This window comes from Centruroides sculpturatus, unplaced genomic scaffold (assembly GCF_000671375.1).
Source record: "Centruroides sculpturatus isolate CEXI.00-Female unplaced genomic scaffold, Cexi_2.0 scaffold1063, whole genome shotgun sequence".
NCBI classification, from domain to species: Eukaryota; Metazoa; Arthropoda; class Arachnida; order Scorpiones; family Buthidae; genus Centruroides; species Centruroides sculpturatus.
Window position 1 is genome coordinate 4,326 of NW_019385188.1, and position 21,674 is coordinate 25,999.

The 21,674-nt window shown below is 33.4% G+C and overlaps 1 protein-coding gene across 1 annotated transcript; it reads left to right on the forward strand.

Annotated features, from left to right (window-relative positions):
- The first annotated feature begins 7,386 nt into the window (after positions 1-7,386).
- LOC111635923 (probable glutamate--tRNA ligase, mitochondrial) lies at positions 7,387-20,914 on the forward strand. The gene is made up of 10 exons (XM_023381061.1): positions 7,387-7,678; positions 11,181-11,291; positions 11,893-11,940; positions 13,672-13,830; positions 14,515-14,595; positions 14,662-14,849; positions 16,631-16,685; positions 19,478-19,588; positions 19,668-19,825; positions 20,818-20,914. Exons 1-10 carry the CDS (start codon positions 7,478-7,480, stop codon positions 20,912-20,914), a joined length of 1,209 nt encoding a protein of 402 aa, XP_023236829.1. The 5' UTR covers positions 7,387-7,477.
- Positions 20,915-21,674: the final 760 nt, after the last annotated feature.

Consider the following 21,674-nt stretch of genomic DNA (forward strand, 5'->3'; position numbering starts at 1 on the left):
CTCGATCTCTACAGTCACGGGGCCTAGGATGCGGGCTATACGGAATGGACCGAGATACTTAGGAGAGAACTTTCCGTAACGTCTCCCTTTGTCCTTCCGCAAAAGCCACACCCGTTGGCCTACCTTCCAATCCAGGTCCTTCCTCCCTTGGTTTACGCGGTCCCGCCCCTTTTTATTCTTGTCTCTTCCGATTTCATAGGCAATTTCGCGAATACGTTTAAGTCTTCTCTTCCACTCGCTAATTGATTCGCTGACTAAGTTGCTCTCTATATCATTAGGGAAGGTCCATGGGAGTCGGGGGATCATACCCGTACAAAAGGAATGCGGGCGCTTCACCAGTCGATGAGTGTGAGGCATTATTGTAGGCGAAAACCGCAGGGGGCACAAACACATCCCATTCCTTGTTATTACCTTGTGATATCCGGGATATGATTTTTATGATAGTTTTATTTAGGCGCTCGCACACGGAATTCGCGCAAGGGCGGTATGCAGTTGTAAGATTATGTTTGATGGAAAGGGACTCACAGGCCTCGTGAAATAATTGAGACGTAAAATTGCCCCCTCTATCCGAAACAATGACCTCCGGGCAACCGTACCGACAAATCACGCGTTCAAAAAGAATATCAGTGACAGTTTGGGCCGATTGGTCATGTATGGGACAAATCTCGGCAAACCTAGTATATAAATCAACAATTGTCATGATGTAACGATACCCTCTAGGCGTAGTATTTAGAGGGCCAATTATGTCCACCGCGATCTTTTGAAATGGGAAATCCACCGTTTCAGTTTCCTTGAAGGGAGCACGAAGACGATGAACATTATGCTGTTGGCAGATAGTGCAAGACTTAACATAATTTTTTACGTGGGCGGAGAGGTTTCTAATGTGGTAGTTCCGATCAACGAGGTTGCAAGTCTTCTCAATACCCAGGTGGCCAGCCAAAGGGGACGCATGAAACGCTCCTATAACTTCATTTATTATACTCTCCCCTACGCATGGGCGTTTCCAATGGCGCAACCCATAACGCCCTGGCCTAACATTGATGAGAATGCTTCCGTCCAACTGGTACTCAGGTTGTATCCCGGCGCTCAGAGTCGGGTCGTTATTACTATGATCAGTCATATGCGTTTTCAGTTTGTTGAGGAATTCGTGAATTATTGAGTCACTTTCCTGTGACTCAATAATTCGTTTCCAAAACCCATTACTCATGCTATTCATATCATAATTCATAATCATCCCAGGGTTATCGTCATTGATAGGGCATGAAAGTAAATCCGCGACCGGGTTGTGTTTCCCTTTCACATGGTGGACTTTTATGTCATAGTCCGACAACTCCATGGACCAATGCATAAGGCGTTTGTTGTGGTTATGCATGTTGTTCACATATACTAAGGGCTTGTGGTCAGAATACACATTTATAGTATGACCCAGGATAAGGGGTCTGAAGTGGCGTAGCGCCATTATGATCGATAGGCACTCCTTCTCCACTGTCGCATAGTTCATTTCAGCGCCCCGGAATTTCTTGCTAAAATAACCAACCGGGATGAGACCCCCATCTCTCAACTGCCCTAACACCGCCCCAGCGCTTTTGTCGGATGCGTCAGTGTATAAACAGAACGGGCTGCTGAAATCGGGGTGAGCCAGTAGGGGGGGGGTTCGTGAGGATGGTTTTAAACCTGCTGAACGATGCTTGGCATTTCTCACTCCACACAAAAACTTTTCCCTTTTTCATCAGATCAATTAAAGGGAGGGCCAATTCGGCAAAGTTTGGGATAAAGCCCCGAAAGAACCCGACCATCCCAAGGAAGGCGCGTACCTGCCTAATATTTTCCGGGCGGCTAATATCCGTAATCGCGGATACATTACTAGGGTCGGGGCGGATCCCATCTTTATCGATCACGTGCCCCAGGTAATGCACTTCGCTCATGATCAATTTAGTCTTCTTCGGGTGTAATTTTAAATTGGTGTCATCGAGAATGCTCAGCACCCTATCGAGAAGTTCCATATGTTCCTCGCGAGTACGGGAAAACAATACAACATCGTCCTGGAATACGTAGCAACTAATTCCCAGGAACTGACCCAGGAGGTTAGACATGACGTATTGAAAGTATCTACCACTATTTTTCGCTCCCTGGGGCAACCTGCACATTTGATATTTGCCCCAAGGAGTAGAGAACGCAAAAACATGACGAATGGAGGGGTCAAGGGGAATTTGAAAATACCCCGATTTGAGGTCTAAAACCGAAAAATACTGGCTCCCATGGAGTCGACTCAATATCTCATCGACCCTCGCTATGGGAAAGTCTTGGGAGACGGTAAATTCATTAACCCGTCTGAGGTCAAGGGTCATACGAAGCTCGCCCGAATCCTTTCTGATGATATAAATAGGGGAATTCCAAGCGGAGGAACTCTCAACGATACCAGCCTCTAAATACGAATCTAACATGGTTTTTAGTTCTTTAAGATAACACTCAGGGATACGATATTGTTTTGTATGGACCGGCCTCTCAGTTTCGACGATTGGTTTATGGGAGAATCTTGTAGTGCCTTTTAGTTCGGATATGGATGTAGCAAAGCATTTAGGGTGTTTATCCAAGATGCCACGAAGTTTTTCTTTATCCTGTGAGGTGAGGTGGCTCAGATCGAGGGCCTCCTTAGGAGTCTCACTAACGCGAACAGCAGGTGATGTGCAGGCGTCACTACTCCCACGAGAGTTATGTACCATCCTCCCCATACTATCGATAATCTCTGGGAATTTAATTATTACATCCATGCCAATTCTTGNATTACTATGATCAGTCATATGCGTTTTCAGTTTGTTGAGGAATTCGTCACTTTCCTGTGACTCAATACTTCGTTTCCAAAACCCATTACTCATGCTATTCATATCATAATTCATAATCATCCCAGGGTTATCGTCATTGATAGGGCGTGAAAGTAAATCCGCGACCGGGTTGTGTTTCCCTTTCACATGGTGGACTTTTATGTCGTAGTCCGACAACTCCATGGACCAACGCATAAGGCGTTTGTTGTGGTTATGCATGTTGTTCACATATACTAAGGGCTTGTGGTCGGAATACACATTTATAGTATGACCCTGGATAAGGGGTCTGAAGTGGCGCAGCGCCATTATGATCGATAGGCACTCCTTCTCCACTGTCGCATAGTTCATTTCAGCGCCCCGGAATTTCTTGCTAAAATAACCAACAGGGATGAGACCCCCATTTCTCAACTGCCCTAACACCGCCCCAGCGCTTTTGTCGGATGCGTCAGTGTATAAACAGAACGAGCTGCTGAAATCGGGGTGAGCCAGTAGGGGGGGGTTCGTGAGGATGGTTTTAAACCTGTTGAACGATGCTTGGCATTTCTCACTCCACACAAAAACTTTTCCCTTTTTCGTCAGATCAATTAAAGGGAGGGCCAATTCGGCAAAGTTTGGGATAAAGCCCCGAAATAACCCGACCATCCCAAGGAAGGCGCGTACCTGCCTAACATTTTCCGGGCGGCTAATATCCGTAATCGCGGATACATTACTAGGGTCGGGGCGGATCCCATCTTTATCGATCACGTGCCCCAGGTAATGCACTTCGCTCATGATCAATTTAGTCTTCTTCGGGTGTAATTTTAAATTGGTGTCATCGAGAATGCTCAGCACCCTATCGAGAAGTTCCATATGTTCCTCGCGAGTACGGGAAAACAATACAACATCGTCCTGGAATACGTAGCAACTAATTCCCAGGAACTGACCCAGGAGGTTAGACATGACGTATTGAAAGTATCTACCACTATTTTTCGCTCCCTGGGGCAACCTGCACATTTGATATTTGCCCCAAGGAGTAGAGAACGCAAATATATGACGAATGGAGGGGTCAAGGGGAATTTGAAAATACCCCGATTTGAGGTCTAAAACCGAAAAATACTGGCTCCCATGGAGTCGACTCAATATCTCATCGACCCTCGCTATGGGAAAGTCTTGGGAGACGGTAAATTCATTAACCCGTCTGAGGTCAAGGGTCATACGAAGCTCGCCCGAATCCTTTCTGATGATATAAATAGGGGAATTCCAAGCGGAGGAACTCTCCTCAACGATACCAGCCTCTAAATACGAATCTAACATGGTTTTTAGTTCTTTAAGATAACACTCAGGGATACGATATTGTTTTGTATGGACCGGCCTCTCAGTTTCGACGATTGGTTTATGGGAGAATCTTGTAGTGCCTTTTAGTTCGGATATGGATGTAGCAAAGCATTTAGGGTGTTTATCCAAGATGCCACGAAGTTTTTCTTTATCCTGTGAGGTGAGGTGGCTCAGATCGAGGGCCTCCTTAGGAGTCTCACTAACGCAAACAGCAGGTGATGTGCAGGCGTCACTACTCCCACGAGAGTTATGTACCATCCTCCCCATACTATCGATAATCTCTGGGAATTTAATTATTACATCCATGCCAATTCTTGCACTATATTCGACGTGGTCAGGAAAGGCCATACACGCAATGGGGGCCTCCTGAATCTGATGACGCTGCACTACGGCACAGCGTAAAATTCTGTCACACTCAGTAATACTACCATTTATCCCTCTTATACCTATTTTATCATTTCGAAGGGTGGCGCGGCTGAGATACGTGGATGGCATCTTGTTAACAATTTCGGAGCTTATTAAAGACCTTTCAGCGCCTGTATCTATAAGGAAAGTAATATCCCATTTATCGATACTACCTCTAATGAGGGGAAGGCCATTTATGGAGCGAGTAACTTTGTCCGCCAGATTTAGCTGAATGTACGGAGCACTATGCTGGCTATCCTGGTGCTCCTCTACGCGTTTAAATCACGTCTACCACAGGTGGGACAATAGCGGGCGAAGTGACCCCCCATTTCCGCAATTGAAACATTTCTTATTATGGGTCATATTCTCCTTTTCACGAGCGCTCACGAGTCTGTTCACTGCGTCCGTCAGAGCATCAATTTTCTTTTCTAAGTTGTCTAGTTTAGGTCCACCGTCCCCTTTAGGAGTATTAACGACCTCGTTCTTATTACATGTCACCTCCTTCTCCTCGCCCATTGCAGTATATACCCCTCTAGGTTGATTCGCACTGTTACACTCGACTTCGATTCTCTCTTCTATTTCCGCCATTTTGAACGCTTCATCAAGGGATTTGGGAGCACGTCTCATCACGTTGGCCCTTATACGATGGCACAGTCCCTTCACGAATCTCTCCATTATAATTTCGTCACGCAGAGCGATTATTTTGTGATGATCACTAACAGCGCGAGATAGAAGTGTTTTAGTACGTATAATATAATCGGTAACAGGTTCGTTGTTCCCTTGCTTTAGATTCAGTAATTGATCAACTATGTTTTTTTCAACTGTCTTCCTTTTATCAAAACACTTGATCAAATCCCATTTGATTTCATCGTATGATTGCGGGTATTGTTCTAATAGGCAAAAAAAGGTACTCAAGGGTTCGCCTTTTAGCCTGGCTTGTACGACGGCGATTTTCACCACGTTATTCCACCCTGCAAGGTTAGCTATGTTTTCGATAGTTTGGAAAAATTGAATTATATTAACGGAGTCGCTGGGGGAGTTTGAGAACGTTGGGATCATCTCGAGGAATCCGGTCACGACAAAAGCGGGGTTACCGATACTTCCGCTGCTCTGGACCGAGCTCTCCACCAGAGTACTCTTATCCATAATAATGAACACCACGTGTGCTTAAATAAAGACAATCGAATAATATCGTAATAACACTACACACAATGGCAACAAAGAATCCGTATACACGTGTGAAGTTAGAGCGGGGATCCTGTCGCGGACGCCATTGTTACGATATATATATGAGTACGGAGCCCCGAAAGGGCAATAAAAACAAAGATATGGGAAAATACAGAATTTATTCGTGGACAAAAGTAAATTACATAAGCTCCCACTAAAGTTGTGGGGTAATATTGAAATTAAGTAATTCGAATCCCTACTCGATCTCACACGTGTATAACGGAAACAAAAGCTTTGCGCACGTGGTGATACACATCGAAGGCAGGTTCGCGACAATAGAACACAGCTACTAACTTAATTACTAAGGTTATAACTATCTTACAAGCTAGGATTAAATTACGGAAGGATGATAGTATAGCATAGGTAAGGAAACGTATAGAAAGTTTAGAGAAAAGGGTACCCGAAATAATTAGATGTGATATCTTCCTGTTGGAGGGGGAAACTGTAATTCAGTTCAACGATTCAAACAATTCTTGGCCGGAATCTTCTCTATTCTTCCCTCGATGGATCACTCGTCGCTGTCCTTCTCTTCTCTCTTAATAAATCTTGTCCGAGATGTCCGTCTGCTCGCTTCCTCGTCTATTTCGAGAATGAGTTCCCTCGTTCACCTCGGGGCCTACACTCCCTTTCTGGCCTCGTTCTCGTAACGGTGTTGCCCCCTCCAACGAACAGGAAGTGAAGGGTGGAAAAATCCAGAAGAGAGAAGACAAAGAACACAAAGAAAATCTTAAACACTAGAGTTACGGCTAGCGCGTATACAATAATATGGCGTTTCGCCACACAGCAATACGGCCAGTGTGAACCTTCTTGGGATGTTTCTTTTCAATAAAATCAGTCACTTTCTGATAATACCTCACGATTTCCTTTATCGAGCAAGATCCTTCCACGACGAAGCAAACACGCGGACTGAGACCAATGAACAGAAGTGAATAAAAAATGGCGCTGCGAACTAATGTAACGTCGTATGGTGAAATTTTGTTCGTATCGTGGAGCAAAAATATGTTCGAATTTCATGTCGTATCCAGAAAATTTCGTATGCTGGGGTGTTCGTATCCTGAAGTACCACTATTATGTTTTACAATAATTTTTATTTAATTGATTTATTTAGTTTTAAATAAAATTTTGTACAAAGCATATGTATACAATAAAATGTAATTTTAAGTATAATCTTAACTGAATGAATTAAATAAACTTTTTTATATATTTACTGATCTTGTGTTATAGAAAGGTATTCGTGTTTTCAATCAAAAATTAATAACGCTAAAGACCGAGGCGGTAAAAGCATCTGCCTGCTGATCTAGGAATTCTAGTTAACTGAGAAATTTTAATGTACGGGTTGATCCGGATATATCGAAGCCTTATCTCATTATCTGATCGTCCTCATTATTGGTTTGTCGAATCAATAATGAAAATGAAAAAAGGTTCTCTTAGAATCTGCATGACGGAAAGAATAATAAAATATTTCGCTCGTAAAGTTAAGGTAACATATAAATTATTACATACGATTAGAAGTTATACCGCTAATTATATTTATTTTTTTTAATAATATAGATATTAATATTTTAAATATTAAACTGTAGAAACATATCAAATCTGGCAACACTACTCGAGTCGCACATGTGTAAACAGTAATCTGTCCAGTAGGTGGCGATAATAAAATTGATGCGGGAATGGTTGCGAAGATCGCAAGAAAAGCTTAATATTTAAACATGAAAGCGTTTTCATCGCTGAAAATACTTAATTGCGCATTAAAATGTAAAAGATTTTACAGTGGAGATGTTCGAGTTCGGTTTGCACCTAGTCCTACTGGATCTATGCATATAGGAGGATTGAGGACAGCTCTCTGTAATTATTTATTTGCCAAGAAGAACGGAGGAAAATTTATCCTTAGGATAGAAGACACTGATTTGGTAACAATATGAAATAATAATTATATATTTAATTAATAAATAAATTAAAATAATACAGGATGTGCCATGAGACCATAGGAGAACAATACTGGGAAAAGTTCTTGCTGTTGTAGCGTAGGCTGGGTTTTGTTGTAGAATAGAGGAAACATATCTGTTAATGCAAAATTTAATTCTGATGATTGAGAAAGTGAAGCCAAGTTAAAGAGTAATTGAAGGGTAATACAAATGACAAGAATTTAATACAATAGAGGATGGATTACGGGTTTAAATTTTGTTACAACTTACATTTAGACTGGTGACCATTCTCGGTGAGGCAGTAGTAAAGCTTGTGTGCAAATGAGGTGATAACTCAGACTGGGATTTTTGGTGTGATTGCAGTACGTGAATGAAAATAAAATTGAAATGTAATATGAACTCTTTCCAACTTGAAAACCATCACTCTTTCTGTACCACTTTTAATACAATAGAACAGTAAAAACGTAACTACAAAAAACACAGTTCCCCTTTGGCTTACTACACTGCCTCTTCAATGCTGTTCTTTGGTGCTGATCAATAAAATTTTTAATAAACAAATACCTTTACAACTTGTTTTTAACCAGTTTTTATGGAATTTATGTTTTTACTATCTTTATTACTCAAATTTTTAATACATTTTAACCAAAATATTATTATTTTTACAGTTTTACTTGTTTTACCCCTCAGTTTAATAATTAGTTATTTCAGCTGGCAATATAATTATTTTTAGTTTTACTGATATACATAATAAAATAAGGATTGAAGAGGGGCATAGAGCTTGAAATTCCATTGTAAATTATAGAAATAAATATACTTTTTCCATCAAAAGGAGTGTTCCTGTATGATATGTTCTCAATAGCAACTTTATGCCAAGTTCTGAAGAACATACAACTAATTGTTAGAACAGCAATCAAATACAATACTATTAATTATTTCATTTTAACATTTAATGTGAATTAATAATGAATAAAATCTCCTGATTCTTTATATGTTACAATATATACATAATGGCTGGAGAAGCAAGATAGTAAAGACATCAGTCTTTTAGTATGGAAGATTTGTTTGAGTCAAAAAAATTCTATTTATTTAGAATATGTTTATTAGTGATGTAGTGATTATAAACTTTTACCCATTTTAAAAATAAACACAAAATTTATATGGTAATGAAATATTTTAACTAGAATATGGCTTACAAATTAAAATTTAAATATACAGTCAAACCTCAGTTTAAGAACTTAATTTGTTCTTAAATGTTGTTCAGAAACCGATTTGTTCTCAAACCAAAACAAATTTACCCATAAGAAACAATGTAAAATGGGTTCATCTGTTTCCAATCCCAAAACAAAACCTTTTATTTAGTTTTTTAGCTGTATTTCATCCATAAAAATGCCTACAAATGCAATGTAATATTATATTATAACAAACCAACTGAATACTGGATAAGGTTTATAAATAATAGAAAGACAATTTTATTCAACCTTATCTGTGCTGAGAAGTCTTGATGATGCAGGTGGAGAGGAGGTGGAAAGGAAGGGATGTTATTTCTTGGAATAGGAGTTCCCATTCATAATAACATCAGGTAACCATCAAGCAGAATCTGCTAGTGAGAAGCAGAAAATCCAAAGGGTAAGAGAAAAAACTCCTGTGCTTCAGGAGTTTTTTTCTCTTACCCTTTGGATTTTCTACTTCTCACTAGCAGATTTGGTTTGGGACTCATTGGGCCTCTTTTTCAATAAAAATCTGTCTAACGAAATTTACGTTTGCCTACGTTTCGCAACGTTATGGAAGTGAGACATAGCATTGTCATTGAAAAGATTAATGACATGGCTTGCTACAGTCTTATTAGGGTAATACCTTTCAACAAAACTTTGCACTTTACTCCATTTTGCACACATCATTAATAAGAGCACTAGGCACATCCTCCCTTCCCTCCTCTTCCTCCAAGGGCATCTCCTCAAGCATATCTTTCTGCTGCTCCTTTTGAAGGAGTTTGAGTTAGTAGGTAGACAACTCAGTACTGTATTTTTTCACTAGTTCTTCAACATCAGCATTGTTGACTTCCAGGGCCATGCTTTTCCCTACAAGTACGATGTCATTGACAACTGTAGTAGGTTCTGGCTCGAGTCCCTCGAAGTCTCTCTGCAACGCAATCAGGCCAGAGGTTTTTCCAGTATGAGTTCAAGGTCCTGTGAGTCACTTGCTGCCAGGCCTTGTAAATAAAACCTAAGCAATGGAAGATATTGAAGTGATTCTTCCAAAAGTCATGGAGAATTAACTGTGTCATAGGTAACCTCGAAACACCTTTGAAAAAATGCTTTAATTTAATATTTTTTAGGCTAGAAATGTCATGTTGATTTATCAGCTGAATCAGTGGAGTTGTAACAATCATGCAATTTACGTTTTCTGTTTAATATGAGTGGTGTCATTAGTTTTCATTTTAATTTATCATGGTGTAAGATTTCCTTTGTTTCTAGTAATGTGGTTTTTAATTCAATTTAAAAAAGAAAAATAGAGTTAAATGAATAATTTACGGAAGCAGTAATTTGCTATTGTTTACTTTTTCCAAAAATTCAGAAAAGTAATTAATAATTTTGTATGATGATTAAATTTTTTTTCTGGCTTACAGATACTGATGTTTTTTTAAAAGATGTTTATTAAAAATCATTGCACTGAATTAATACTGTTAAATATAATGCCGAACATCGATTATGTACTAATGAAAAATAATAAAAAAAGATATATTTAATAATAAATTTTTGTTATTTAATTTCAGTTAAGCACCTTTAAATAGGAATTATTGGATGTCATTTATATTATGCAAATGTCAATTAATGCAGTTTTTATTAATTAACTTGAATTAAATTGAATTGTTATACTTACTAAAAACTGGAAGAAGGATCTTACACACATGTTCATTGAAATCTAATTTGAATAACAAAGTCCATGACGGTTTGTGTTGTGACATCTAATATATATGCCAAGTGAATCTCAGCACCACTACTGAATTGGTAATCCTATCATTGATCCCGTCAACTTACCTTAACATTGGAAGTATAGGAAGTTGACCATCAGTGGCTGGCTCTGCCAAGTAGCTTGTTCAGAAACCAAGTTATCATATAGCTACCAGAGCAAATATGGCATTCAAAACTTTGTTCATAAATAACCCAAGGTTTGACTGTATATTACCTGTATATAATCAGATTTAAATATTCTTGATGTTTATAAAATTATAGAGAAGATAAATATTTAATTGTTATTAAATTCTACTTAAAAATTATTGAAAGTCTTTGATAGATACCAAATTGATTTTCAATATGTTTTTTATCTTAAATTGATTTTCATATTAACTTATTAAAATGACACAAATCAAATTAATTAATAATACCAGCCATTTCAAAATAATATTTTTCATTAAGTTATGAATCTTATATAAATTATTAATCTCATTCCATGATTAAAGTTCATTACATTTTAATTTGTAAAACAGAAAAGAAAAGTTCCTGGTACTGCAGAACACTTAAATGAAATATTAAACTGGTCTGGTTTAATTCCAGACGAAAGCCCATATGTTGGAGGTCCTTGTGCTCCTTATGTTCAAGTAAGTAAATATATATATTTTATTTTTTACAGAATGAAATTTTATATTTTAAAATAATTTTGTTTAAACAATTTTAATTATTTGGAATATAAAACTAAGATAAAACTTATAAATTAGTAATAGAACATGTTTGTTTTTTTCATATTCTTTTAAGATTTTCACAAGTAACATGAAGATGATTTCTTAAATGGGTTCAAAACATTTGTTTTAAACATGTATTTTTCATTATTAAGGTATTATTTCTTTTGGCAAATTTTTCAGAAATTCCAGTCTTTGGAGAATCAACAAACGATAAAAGTCATAATTTATTTATTAATAGATAGGCTTCTTATTATTTGTGATTGACTTTATTAATAAGTTAAGGAGCATATAAGCAAACAGTAATCTATAATTAATTGACAGTTTATAAAAAAAAGTAAAGATCTCAAAGCAGATTGAAATGAAATTTGGCAAAACCTGCATGACATTAAAAAATTTAAAATATGACCAATGTTTTATTTTAATTTTCTTAATATTTGAGCTGTAATTATTTTAAAGATTTGAATAAATTGTATTTATTTCTAAAACAATTTTTTTTTTGTTTTTGTTTTGTTTTGATTAGTCAGAAAGAATACATTTATATCAGAATGCAGCTGGTCAATTAATTCAAGTAAGTTTTATTTGTATTCTTGTTATATATAAATATATTTAATAATAGCTTTTAATTTAAAACATACAAGATAATAATTGTATTTTATTGAATTATTATTTTCATTACATAGTTACAAAACATCTCTATTATTAATTTCTTTGAATATTTATTAGATCTAAACTGATGGAAATCAAGCAATTAAAATAGCATTAACTTTTAATGTAGTTATTACAACTGAAGATAACTACAAAGCATTTTTGGCCTTAAGAAAATCATTAGTAATTTCTTTAAGGCCAAAAATGTATCTTAAAGTGAAATTTCACACAAACATGTTGCTCTTTAGAGTTCTTCATTTTTACTTCTTAGAGCAATGACTGCATGTGTTTACTTCAACATTTCTATATCATCAGTACAACGTACCAAGTGGCATTGTGTTACCAAAGTTTGCTTCTAACCACTTGCCAGAATTTGATTGGTACGATGGTTTGCACACCATGACAAAAGTCCAGTTTTTTTTTTTTTTTTTTGAACACATTGTATAATAGCTGAAGATAAAGATTAGTTCTATCTTGAAAACTTTTGAATAATTGTCATACATTAAAACAATGTGGAGAAAGTTGACATTAGTTCAATATTTAACAATTAACAGACGAATTTGTATGAAATTATGTAAAAATTAATTTATTATAAAATGCAATATAATAAATATGTAAAATCACACATAATACTATATTATTTCAAATATAGTATGACCACCAACTTTCAAGGAGTGTTTCATAAGGAAAAAATAATCAAATATAGTATGACTTTTTACTTTTACATCTGCAGAATCAACTACAAAATAGTTAAAGTTACCAGTACCACAAATTTGCTTCTGTTGTTTTGAATTTCTTTGCTGTCTCACAATTATTGTGATTCTGAGCATATTTCAAAACTCTGTCTTTGAAATTTAGTTGAATGATTTTTGAATTCCATTGTTTGCCTGCCGAAATATTGAGTCTCATTTTTCAACACATTCTTCATTTGCCATTCCTTCTTACCTATAAACTACATAAAAGAAATATCACATTGACAATGTGTGAGCAGAGTAAAACAGACTTCTACTGGAAAGATATTGCAATAATGCTATGTATAAGGGTCATACTATATGTAGGTTAGAAAGAACTTTCTTGCATATAGTACAACTGTTTACTTTGAGAAGTAGAAATTTCAAAAAAGAAATGTACTATATTGGGAACAATATGGTAATTTAAAAATTCATAAAATTATAACATTATGAAGGTACGGTACATAATAAGACAGCATGTATTCCAGTAAGTTTAGTATATTACTCTATCTAGTTTACTAATTGAACTTCATTATGATCATTATTATTGACAATACAATTAATTATTCATTTACTATTAATCTTTACTCAGTAATTTCTGCATATTTACTTTACTGTCTTGTCACTTAACTGTACAGTAGTTTTTGATTCTGAATAAGATGTTTTTATTTTTACATTCTTTTGTTGTTTTTACATATCATTTTATGTTTGTATATAAATTTATTTAAAAAGTTATTAAGAATAAGTCTAATGTGATGATATAATAAATTTGATTAGTCAATATTAATTAAATTTGTTGCACACAATAATTTTAATTAATATTATGTGTATTGTGTACAATAAATTACTTGAAAATTTTATAATAAGTAGTGCAATATATTATAAAAATGTATGAAAGAGAATTAAGATCAGTACTTTTTCAGAAAAATGCTGCTTACAGATGTTTTTGCACTAAAGAAGAACTTGATTTAAGAAAAAAGAGAATTCCAAAGTTTGGTTATGATAATATGTGCAGACATCTGAGTAAACAAGAAATTAATGACAAGTTGTCTGCAGGGCAGCCATATGTTGTTCGATTTAAGGTGAGGTTAATGATATTTAGATAATTTTTAATATAATAGCTTGTCCATATATTATGTTTTGTTTTTATCTTATAACAAAATATAAAAGTATATAAGTAAATAAAACATTCTTAACTGTATAAAGTTAATTAATAAAACTGGAACTTTTCAATTAACACTGATATGTACAAAATCAAATCCATAACACTTGTAGAATGTTTCTCTGTTTTTCAAATGTCTGATAAATGGAATGGCATTTTACTTGAAGAAGGTCTCTAAATGTGGCTGAAAACATTTGTAATTCAGAGTAAACATTGCTGGAATAAGTAAGCTGTTATTTTGTGCATATTAGTGTTAACATTTAACCTCATGGTGAATTGAGCATAAATTTAATGCTATTACCTTATAATATGAGATGATTAAATAAAGTTCTTGATGTTAGAATTGTTCAATTAGCAATAATATGATGAATCTATTTATACAGAAAGTTTTTCTGTATGTATGCCAAAAAAATAGAAAAAAAAATAATGTTTTTAAATGAAATTTCTATGTTTTTGATAATATTACATAATTGTGATGATAAAATATTGAATAGATAACTTTATCTTTCTTTCTGCTTAATAAATAATGTATTATGTAGTTTATGGATTAGTTCTTAACGCTAAGAATTTATGAACATTAATTTAATATTTTGTTTTTTTCTAGTTAGAAAACAAAGATATTACATTTAACGATATAATATATGGCACAATAACAATTAAAGTGACTGAATCTGAAGGAGATCCAGTGAGAGAATTTTTTTTAAATGATAATTTTTAAATTTATTATCTATTAATGTATCTGTGTAAACAGGTAATATTAAAAAGTGATGGCTATCCAACATATCATCTTGCAAATGTTGTAGATGATCATTTAATGAACATTTCTCATATTTTAAGAGGAGTTGAATGGCAGTCATCTACACCTAAACATATTATGTTGTATAATGCATTATCTTGGACCATTCCTAAATATGCTCATTTACCTCTTGCTCTGAATGTGTAAGTAACAATATTAAAATCATAGAATATTTGTAATGGTATTTATAATTTTTTATTTTTCAGTTTAGTATATTAATACAGTAGCAGCATGGAAATTGCATTGCCCATAATATAAACCAAAAAGCATTTAAACAGCAGGGTTGTTGATATGGAAGGAAACTAGGAATTTTTCCTTGAAAAAAATTTAGCTGCTTGCTGTGGTTCCTACCTCTAAACTAATGTTAATTTTACTAACAGAAAATAAATCTTTAAGATTATTTCTTTATTAATAAAAAAAATTATGTATTTCATTTGTTCAAAAAAAAACAAAAAAGGCTAAAGGGGCTCACTTTACTAAAGCTCTTGATGGCTTTTAATTAATTGTTCTGTTACTGATTTCTGTGGATTTTTTCAAAAAATCCTAAAGTTATTGGCAATGTTTAGGAAGCTTCTTTGAGAAACTTATTACACAAGGAACAGTTATTGATATAGGCTTTATTAATAGAGGAAATGCATTTTGAGTCTTAATGACTGATCCCCTCTTCAGTCCTTATTCTTTACAAAAGAAGTGATAGATAAAAATTACAACACACACAATAATAAAGATAATATTTTGATGGCCTTCTTCAACAGATGTGCAAAATAGCATATTTAAGTTATAATAGAGATTTGTAATGATAATATGGGTAGTTTAGAGAATAAACCAAGAAAAATAAACTAGAAACATGCAATTTATAATATATAATGCCACATTGAACTTAAAATGTAGTCCACCAACACTTTTACTAGATATGCATTCCAACATCATTTGACTCATCAGAAACTTTACTGTTTTCACCAAGCAGCCCATTATAGGCTTTGCTTTTTCTAAGCTTAATGTAGAGTTAGCTGTCAATTCTATGCAGATAAAATCGGTTTCATCTAAAAAAAAAAATACAATCCTACATGTCACTGTTTATCACATGTACTCTAGTTTGTATGCTGTTTAACCAGATAAGCCACTATATGTGCATACTATTTGTGATTAATGGTTTCTTACATAGATTGTAAGTTTTTAAGCCCAAGTTGCACAGATGATGTCACAAGGTGTACTCTCTTTTATGCCTGTTTCTATTCCCATTTTACATTCAAGTTGGAAGAGTTAGCAGTATGTTCTTATAAACTGAGATGCTTCATTATCTGTTGAAAACTTTCTGTTTTGCTTATAAAATGTATCATCATTGCACAAGTTTTTATACCAATGGATGATGCAGTCATTAAAAACATTGCTGCAGTAGACTTTTTCAGCCAGTGAAAAGCATTATCATATTTATGATGTCTTGAATGATTCAATCTTTATGGTTTGTTGCAAGTCTGCATCAAATTGATACTCCAACTTAAAAAATAAACACAATTTTATATACAGTCAACCCCCTTATAACACTGTTGATAATTCCGTTTTATTATGAATTCCATGTTGTACGAGTCATTTAGATTTTACAAATACGTGGAGGTTGTGAATGGCTCACGTATTTGTAAAATCTAAGTGACTCATACAACATGGAATTCATATAAAACAGAATTATCAACAGTGTTATAGGGGGTTGACTGTAATAAGATTTTTTTGGGTTGTGCAATTTACATGGCTATTGCTGTACATTTGTATGAAATCATGTTACCTAAACTTTTTTAATCTAAAATAAATTCTTATGTTTTATGATAAAATTTATAACTAAATGTTTTATTTAAAATTTTAAACTAATTTTTTTTAAATATTATATCAAAATTAAATCATTTTACTGTATTAATGATTAATGTTTTAGAGATGGATCAAAACTATCTAAAAGACAAAATGATATTCATGTACAATATCTTAAAGTAAGTATAAAATTTAAAAAGTTTTTATTTTAGTTAACAATTTATAATATACAGAGTGTTACAAATAATTTAGAGATTTACAAAACCGCAAGTAAAAGTGCAGCTATAAACTTTCAAGATTTAGATTCCTTCCCCCTGCATGGAAGTCGATCTACAACTTTTAATCTTACAACCCCCTACTCCCTCTTTCCTTATATTACTCCTCTTAACAAGTGAATGGCAATCCCTTTGTTTTAACAGCTGCATATGAACTGTGAAAGTCAGTTAGCCTGAAGAAGCATGCTCATTTAACATAGTTGAAAACATTTGCTTTCTTATAAAATTTGTTAGAAATTGGTGTAATTTGCTTTGTTTATTAAAGTGACCCAATTTCATAACTTGGGAATAAATAAAATTAGGAGGATTGACTAATTGTAGCCAAACAAAGTGCAATGGAACTATACATTTCTAAAAGTTGGTAAGTGTATGTGTTAGAGACTTCCTGGATTATGCTGTCTTATGGAGAATTCTTTGGCAAAGTCCATGGTACATCTTTTAAGTAAAGACAGCTGGTAAAGCCACATTAATTAAAACTTCTGCTATGTATATAAAGGGATTGTCACAATTAATTTTGCATATTAATCAAATCCCGCATTAAGCAAGGGATACCCCTGTACATGAAAATTTAAACAACGTTTACTCTGTATTATTTTTTGATAACTCAATGCTGTTGTCAAGATAACAGTGGCGTGCCGTGGCATTTGATGATAGGGAAGCTGTGTTTCTGTAAGAAGCCGGCATCCAGGGGCAATCAGTCAATTGCATGCCAGTGATGGTCTAAGGTCCATTCATATTGTTTATTCGATAAGCCAGTAAAAACCATAGACTTCTCTAAATGCATTTTTAATACCACAATTTCATTCTGAATTGCTAGCCACGATATAAGGGCTACAATTAAAAATAAAATAATAAAAACTTACTTGGTGAAATAAAATTTGTGGTTGATGTAATGGTACATACCTGGTACAAAATATTCTTCAATTATATGAATATACTTTTAAAGAAAATTATAATTAAATATAGCTTTGTAAAGAAACATACGTAAAAATATAAAATATTCTTTACTTTTTAAATCTTAAAACAGTGCGCTTAGTCAAATAGCTCCCTACGAGTGGCTAATGGATGGAATCGAAGTCAGTTGCAGAGCGTGCATACACGCGGACTGCCAAATCCCCAAGGTGGCGATACCAGTCAATGTCAAATACCTCTTTTGTCACATCACTAGTATATCTCAAAGGATGTGACAGGGCTGTTGTAGATTTTAAACGTTTCTCACCATAGCTGTAAAAATCTAAATATGTTAAACTTAATAGTCATTTGTTTTCTAACTAATTCGTTTTAGAACCAAGTGTCCTCAGAAATTTCCAAAATTTACAACTTTTCGGTCACTCTCGTTGAACTGGAAAAATTTCTGTCTTTATTACATCTAATACTGTATTACGAAGAAATCAGTCTCCACTGTACTCAGCTAGAGAAGGTTCAGTTAAGCGTTTGTTTAAGTAAAATTTTGGCTCTCATCAGGGTTTTGTTTATGTCCCCAATTCCCTAATCGCTTAATTATTTAACTACTTCTTAAGTAGAAATAAGTCAAAACCAGTTACTTTGTACTCGAATATTTGTAGTCTCGGGAAAAAAGTGGAAAGACAAATTTTTATGACAAACGGATACATAAATCGTAAATTTAAGGAAAATAAATTCTAGAGCTTTTTCTGTACCTGGTGCATCTCTCTCATTCATTAAATTTAGTTGTAAATGACGCTGTCGAAGTAACGGTTAATTTTTTAACATTATACAAGAATTGTACACGTTTTTTTCTACATCCCCTTAAAGATGGGATGTACGAAATCGTAATATCACTGGTTTAACATCGAAATCCGTGAGTAATATAAAATCGGAGAGCGGAATAAATATATCAAATATTTTAATGGATTTTTTAAACTCCTGTCAACTATACAGAACTATCGTAAAAACATACCAGTAAATTCTTATCGGTTGGGTTAAGTTATAAATCTACTCGTTATTCACGTAATCGAAATATCTAGTGGGCAGGCGGCTAACAGCCCAGAACCGGTCCTTGATAGAATTGGAATCTTTATATGTGTGCAGCTTTCACCCAAGGTCGTAGGCTTCCACCGGCTAAACCGGGTGAGGTTGGTGCTCTGTAAAGCGCATGCGCGAATCTGGCTTTTTGGATGCTGACAATACAGTGCTTCCACTCCGTCACTAATATTCAAATATACAATAGCAATCTTATCTTTTTTTTTCACATGTAGTATAGAAATTTGTAATAAGATACTTAATGTGGTTATAATAAAATATTGTGTGATTATTTTCATATAATTAAAATTAATATATATTTATTTTTTAGAAAATACAAGTTAAGCGGCGCATCCATCGCATTCAATGACAGCATGCCACTGCAAGATAACATAAACATGTAAGACTGGAAAGGAAGACAGGAAAGCATGTAAATAAGTACAGCTGTCATTATGTTTGTTTACAGCTCTGTACTGTTAAAGCTGATCATACTGATCACAACATATGTGCATGGCACAGAGCTAATGAAAGTTGTGCCTATTTACTTGCTTTCCTGTCTTTCTTGACTTACATGTTTGTTAACTTTACTTGACAATGGCTTGAGTGAGTTATCAATAATTATCAGGCTGTTATATGACTAATTTAAATGATTGATTGAAAACTAATAGTATTTGATTTGTAATAAACTGAATATTATATGAATTACAAAATGTTAGGATACTGGATATTTCCCTGAAGCTATAATTAATTATGTTGGTATTTACACTGGAGGAATAAACCATAAAGGAACAGCTTGGTCTTATTCATTACAAGAGCTTGCTGAAAAAGTAACAATTACAATTTTTTTCAATTAGTAGATTTTATAATTATTTCACATAAAATAATTGCATATTTAATTTAATTTAGTTTGATTTAGAAAATGTTAATGTGAAGTCAAATAGAATGGAGAAAAGAAAACTTGATATATGTAATCATCATTTCCTTTCAAGATTAATAGAAGACAATAAGGATGCTGTCAAATTAGTAGAGAAAGCCCAAGATTTAATTCATCAACTGATTAAAGAGTATGCTTTCTTTTAAAAAAAATAAAATTTGAATTGAAGTCTTTTCATTATTTAATTAATATTTATACAAGATGGTTTAATTTATTTTTTTATAATTTTTTTAATCATACTAGTGAGAATATGTCATCAGAAATTAATTTAATTGATTATTTTAATATTAGAATTAAGTTTGAATCCTGATTAACAATGTAGCTCCTAACATAATTTCGATTTAGTTTTCCATCCTGTGGGCACTAAGAGGACCTTTTTTTATTCTCATTATGGGTTTAGGACTGGGTGATGAGGATAGAATCCTATATAGCCTGGATAAGACAGCCCATGAAAAATTTTGAGATTCCTGATTCAAATTCAAATACAGAGCAGTAGGCTGATGCTTTTACTGCCTCAGTTGTACAACCATTTCACTAATATAATTAAAAATTACACAAGATTTGATAGAATATATTTTGTATGTTATGAATAAGATTGTTATAGTTGAAAATAAATTTTATGACTATTCTCAAATGATTCAGTGAACCAATACAAAACTTTGATTTAAAAAAAGTATAATTAGAATGAATACATTGTTGAAGTAAGAGAGAAAATTCTAAAAAGAATTTAAAAATAGATATTTTCAGCAGGAAAATTTGTAAATACACAATATATCAATGACCAATACCATATTTGAATTTTTTTAAACTCATGAATAAAAGTGCAATGTGTTCAGTAAAAACACAAAAATTTATTTATTTAAATATAATAATTATGAATTAAGTTTTCATAGATGTAAGAATGAAAAATTTTACATGTATATAATTTACGACTGTAAAATATTTAAACATTGAATTATTATACTAAGTTTATAAAATATAATAATTTTTACGGTAAATTTAATATCATTTAGCTTTAGTTTGGAATGAATTTAAAATGATGTTGAAAATAAAAAATTTATATAGTTTGTATATTTTGTTTACAAATCATTATATTTCTCAAATTTAAAATATTTGGTATAGGAAAAATATATCTCCCGTTTGTGATCTGTCAAATGAGTATGTAATGAGGATACTGAAGTATTATATAAAGGTAACTTTTAAGTTATTCTATTTTTAAAAAATTCTTTCTTTTATAAATATTTTATTGGTACTCATAATTTTAGATTAAATGTTTCTCATCACTTGTTTTTTTATCTTAGCATTACTAATATACATAATTTCTAAAAGTTTTTTACTTTTACATTGTATTCATTTTAAAATATTTTAAACATTTACAAAATTTTTTAAATATATAAAATTTTTGTAAAAAAAGAGTCTTGACGTACTTTAATTTCTTAAACAATAAAATGTTTACTTTCTGACAAAAAGTTTCATAGCTTGACAAAGTACAGATCTTTACTTGTAGGCACTTTTCGTCAGAAAGTTAACATTTTATTATTCTTTGAAATGTTTTTTAAAAAATTAAATTACAGTAGAGCTTAGATTATCCGATTCAGTTGGGGACTGGGTTGTTCAGAAAATCGATTTTTTGGATAACCGATTGTGTACGAAAAAATACATTAACCTATCCCATGTTGAAATTCGTTCAAATCCTGGCACATCCTTAAGTACCCTCTCATAGTTGCGCCAATGCTGTTAGCTAAAACACACATTCCAACAAAAATAATATTGGAGTAGCCCAAGACATAGCCAAAGATTGCAGTGCCACAGCACTAGTGAAAATTTAAATTTGCCAACTGGAAAGCTTTCAGTTGATCGACATTTGGATAATCGATGCTCTACTGTATATATAAAAAGCTATCTACTCATAAAATGCTATGTATTATGTATTATTTTTGTTTTTTTGTAATTTTTATTCCTGTTATTTGGGAGTGATA

Coding starts and splice junctions, on each gene's coding strand:
- LOC111635923 (XM_023381061.1), top strand. CDS start 7,478: ATGAAAGCGTTTTCATCGCTGAAAATACTTAATTGCGCATTAAAATGT. Junction 16,686..19,477: donor TTCATGTACAATATCTTAAA/GTAAGTATAAAA, acceptor ACAAAATGTTAG/GATACTGGATATTTCCCTGA. Junction 19,589..19,667: donor TACAAGAGCTTGCTGAAAAA/GTAACAATTACA, acceptor AATTTAATTTAG/TTTGATTTAGAAAATGTTAA.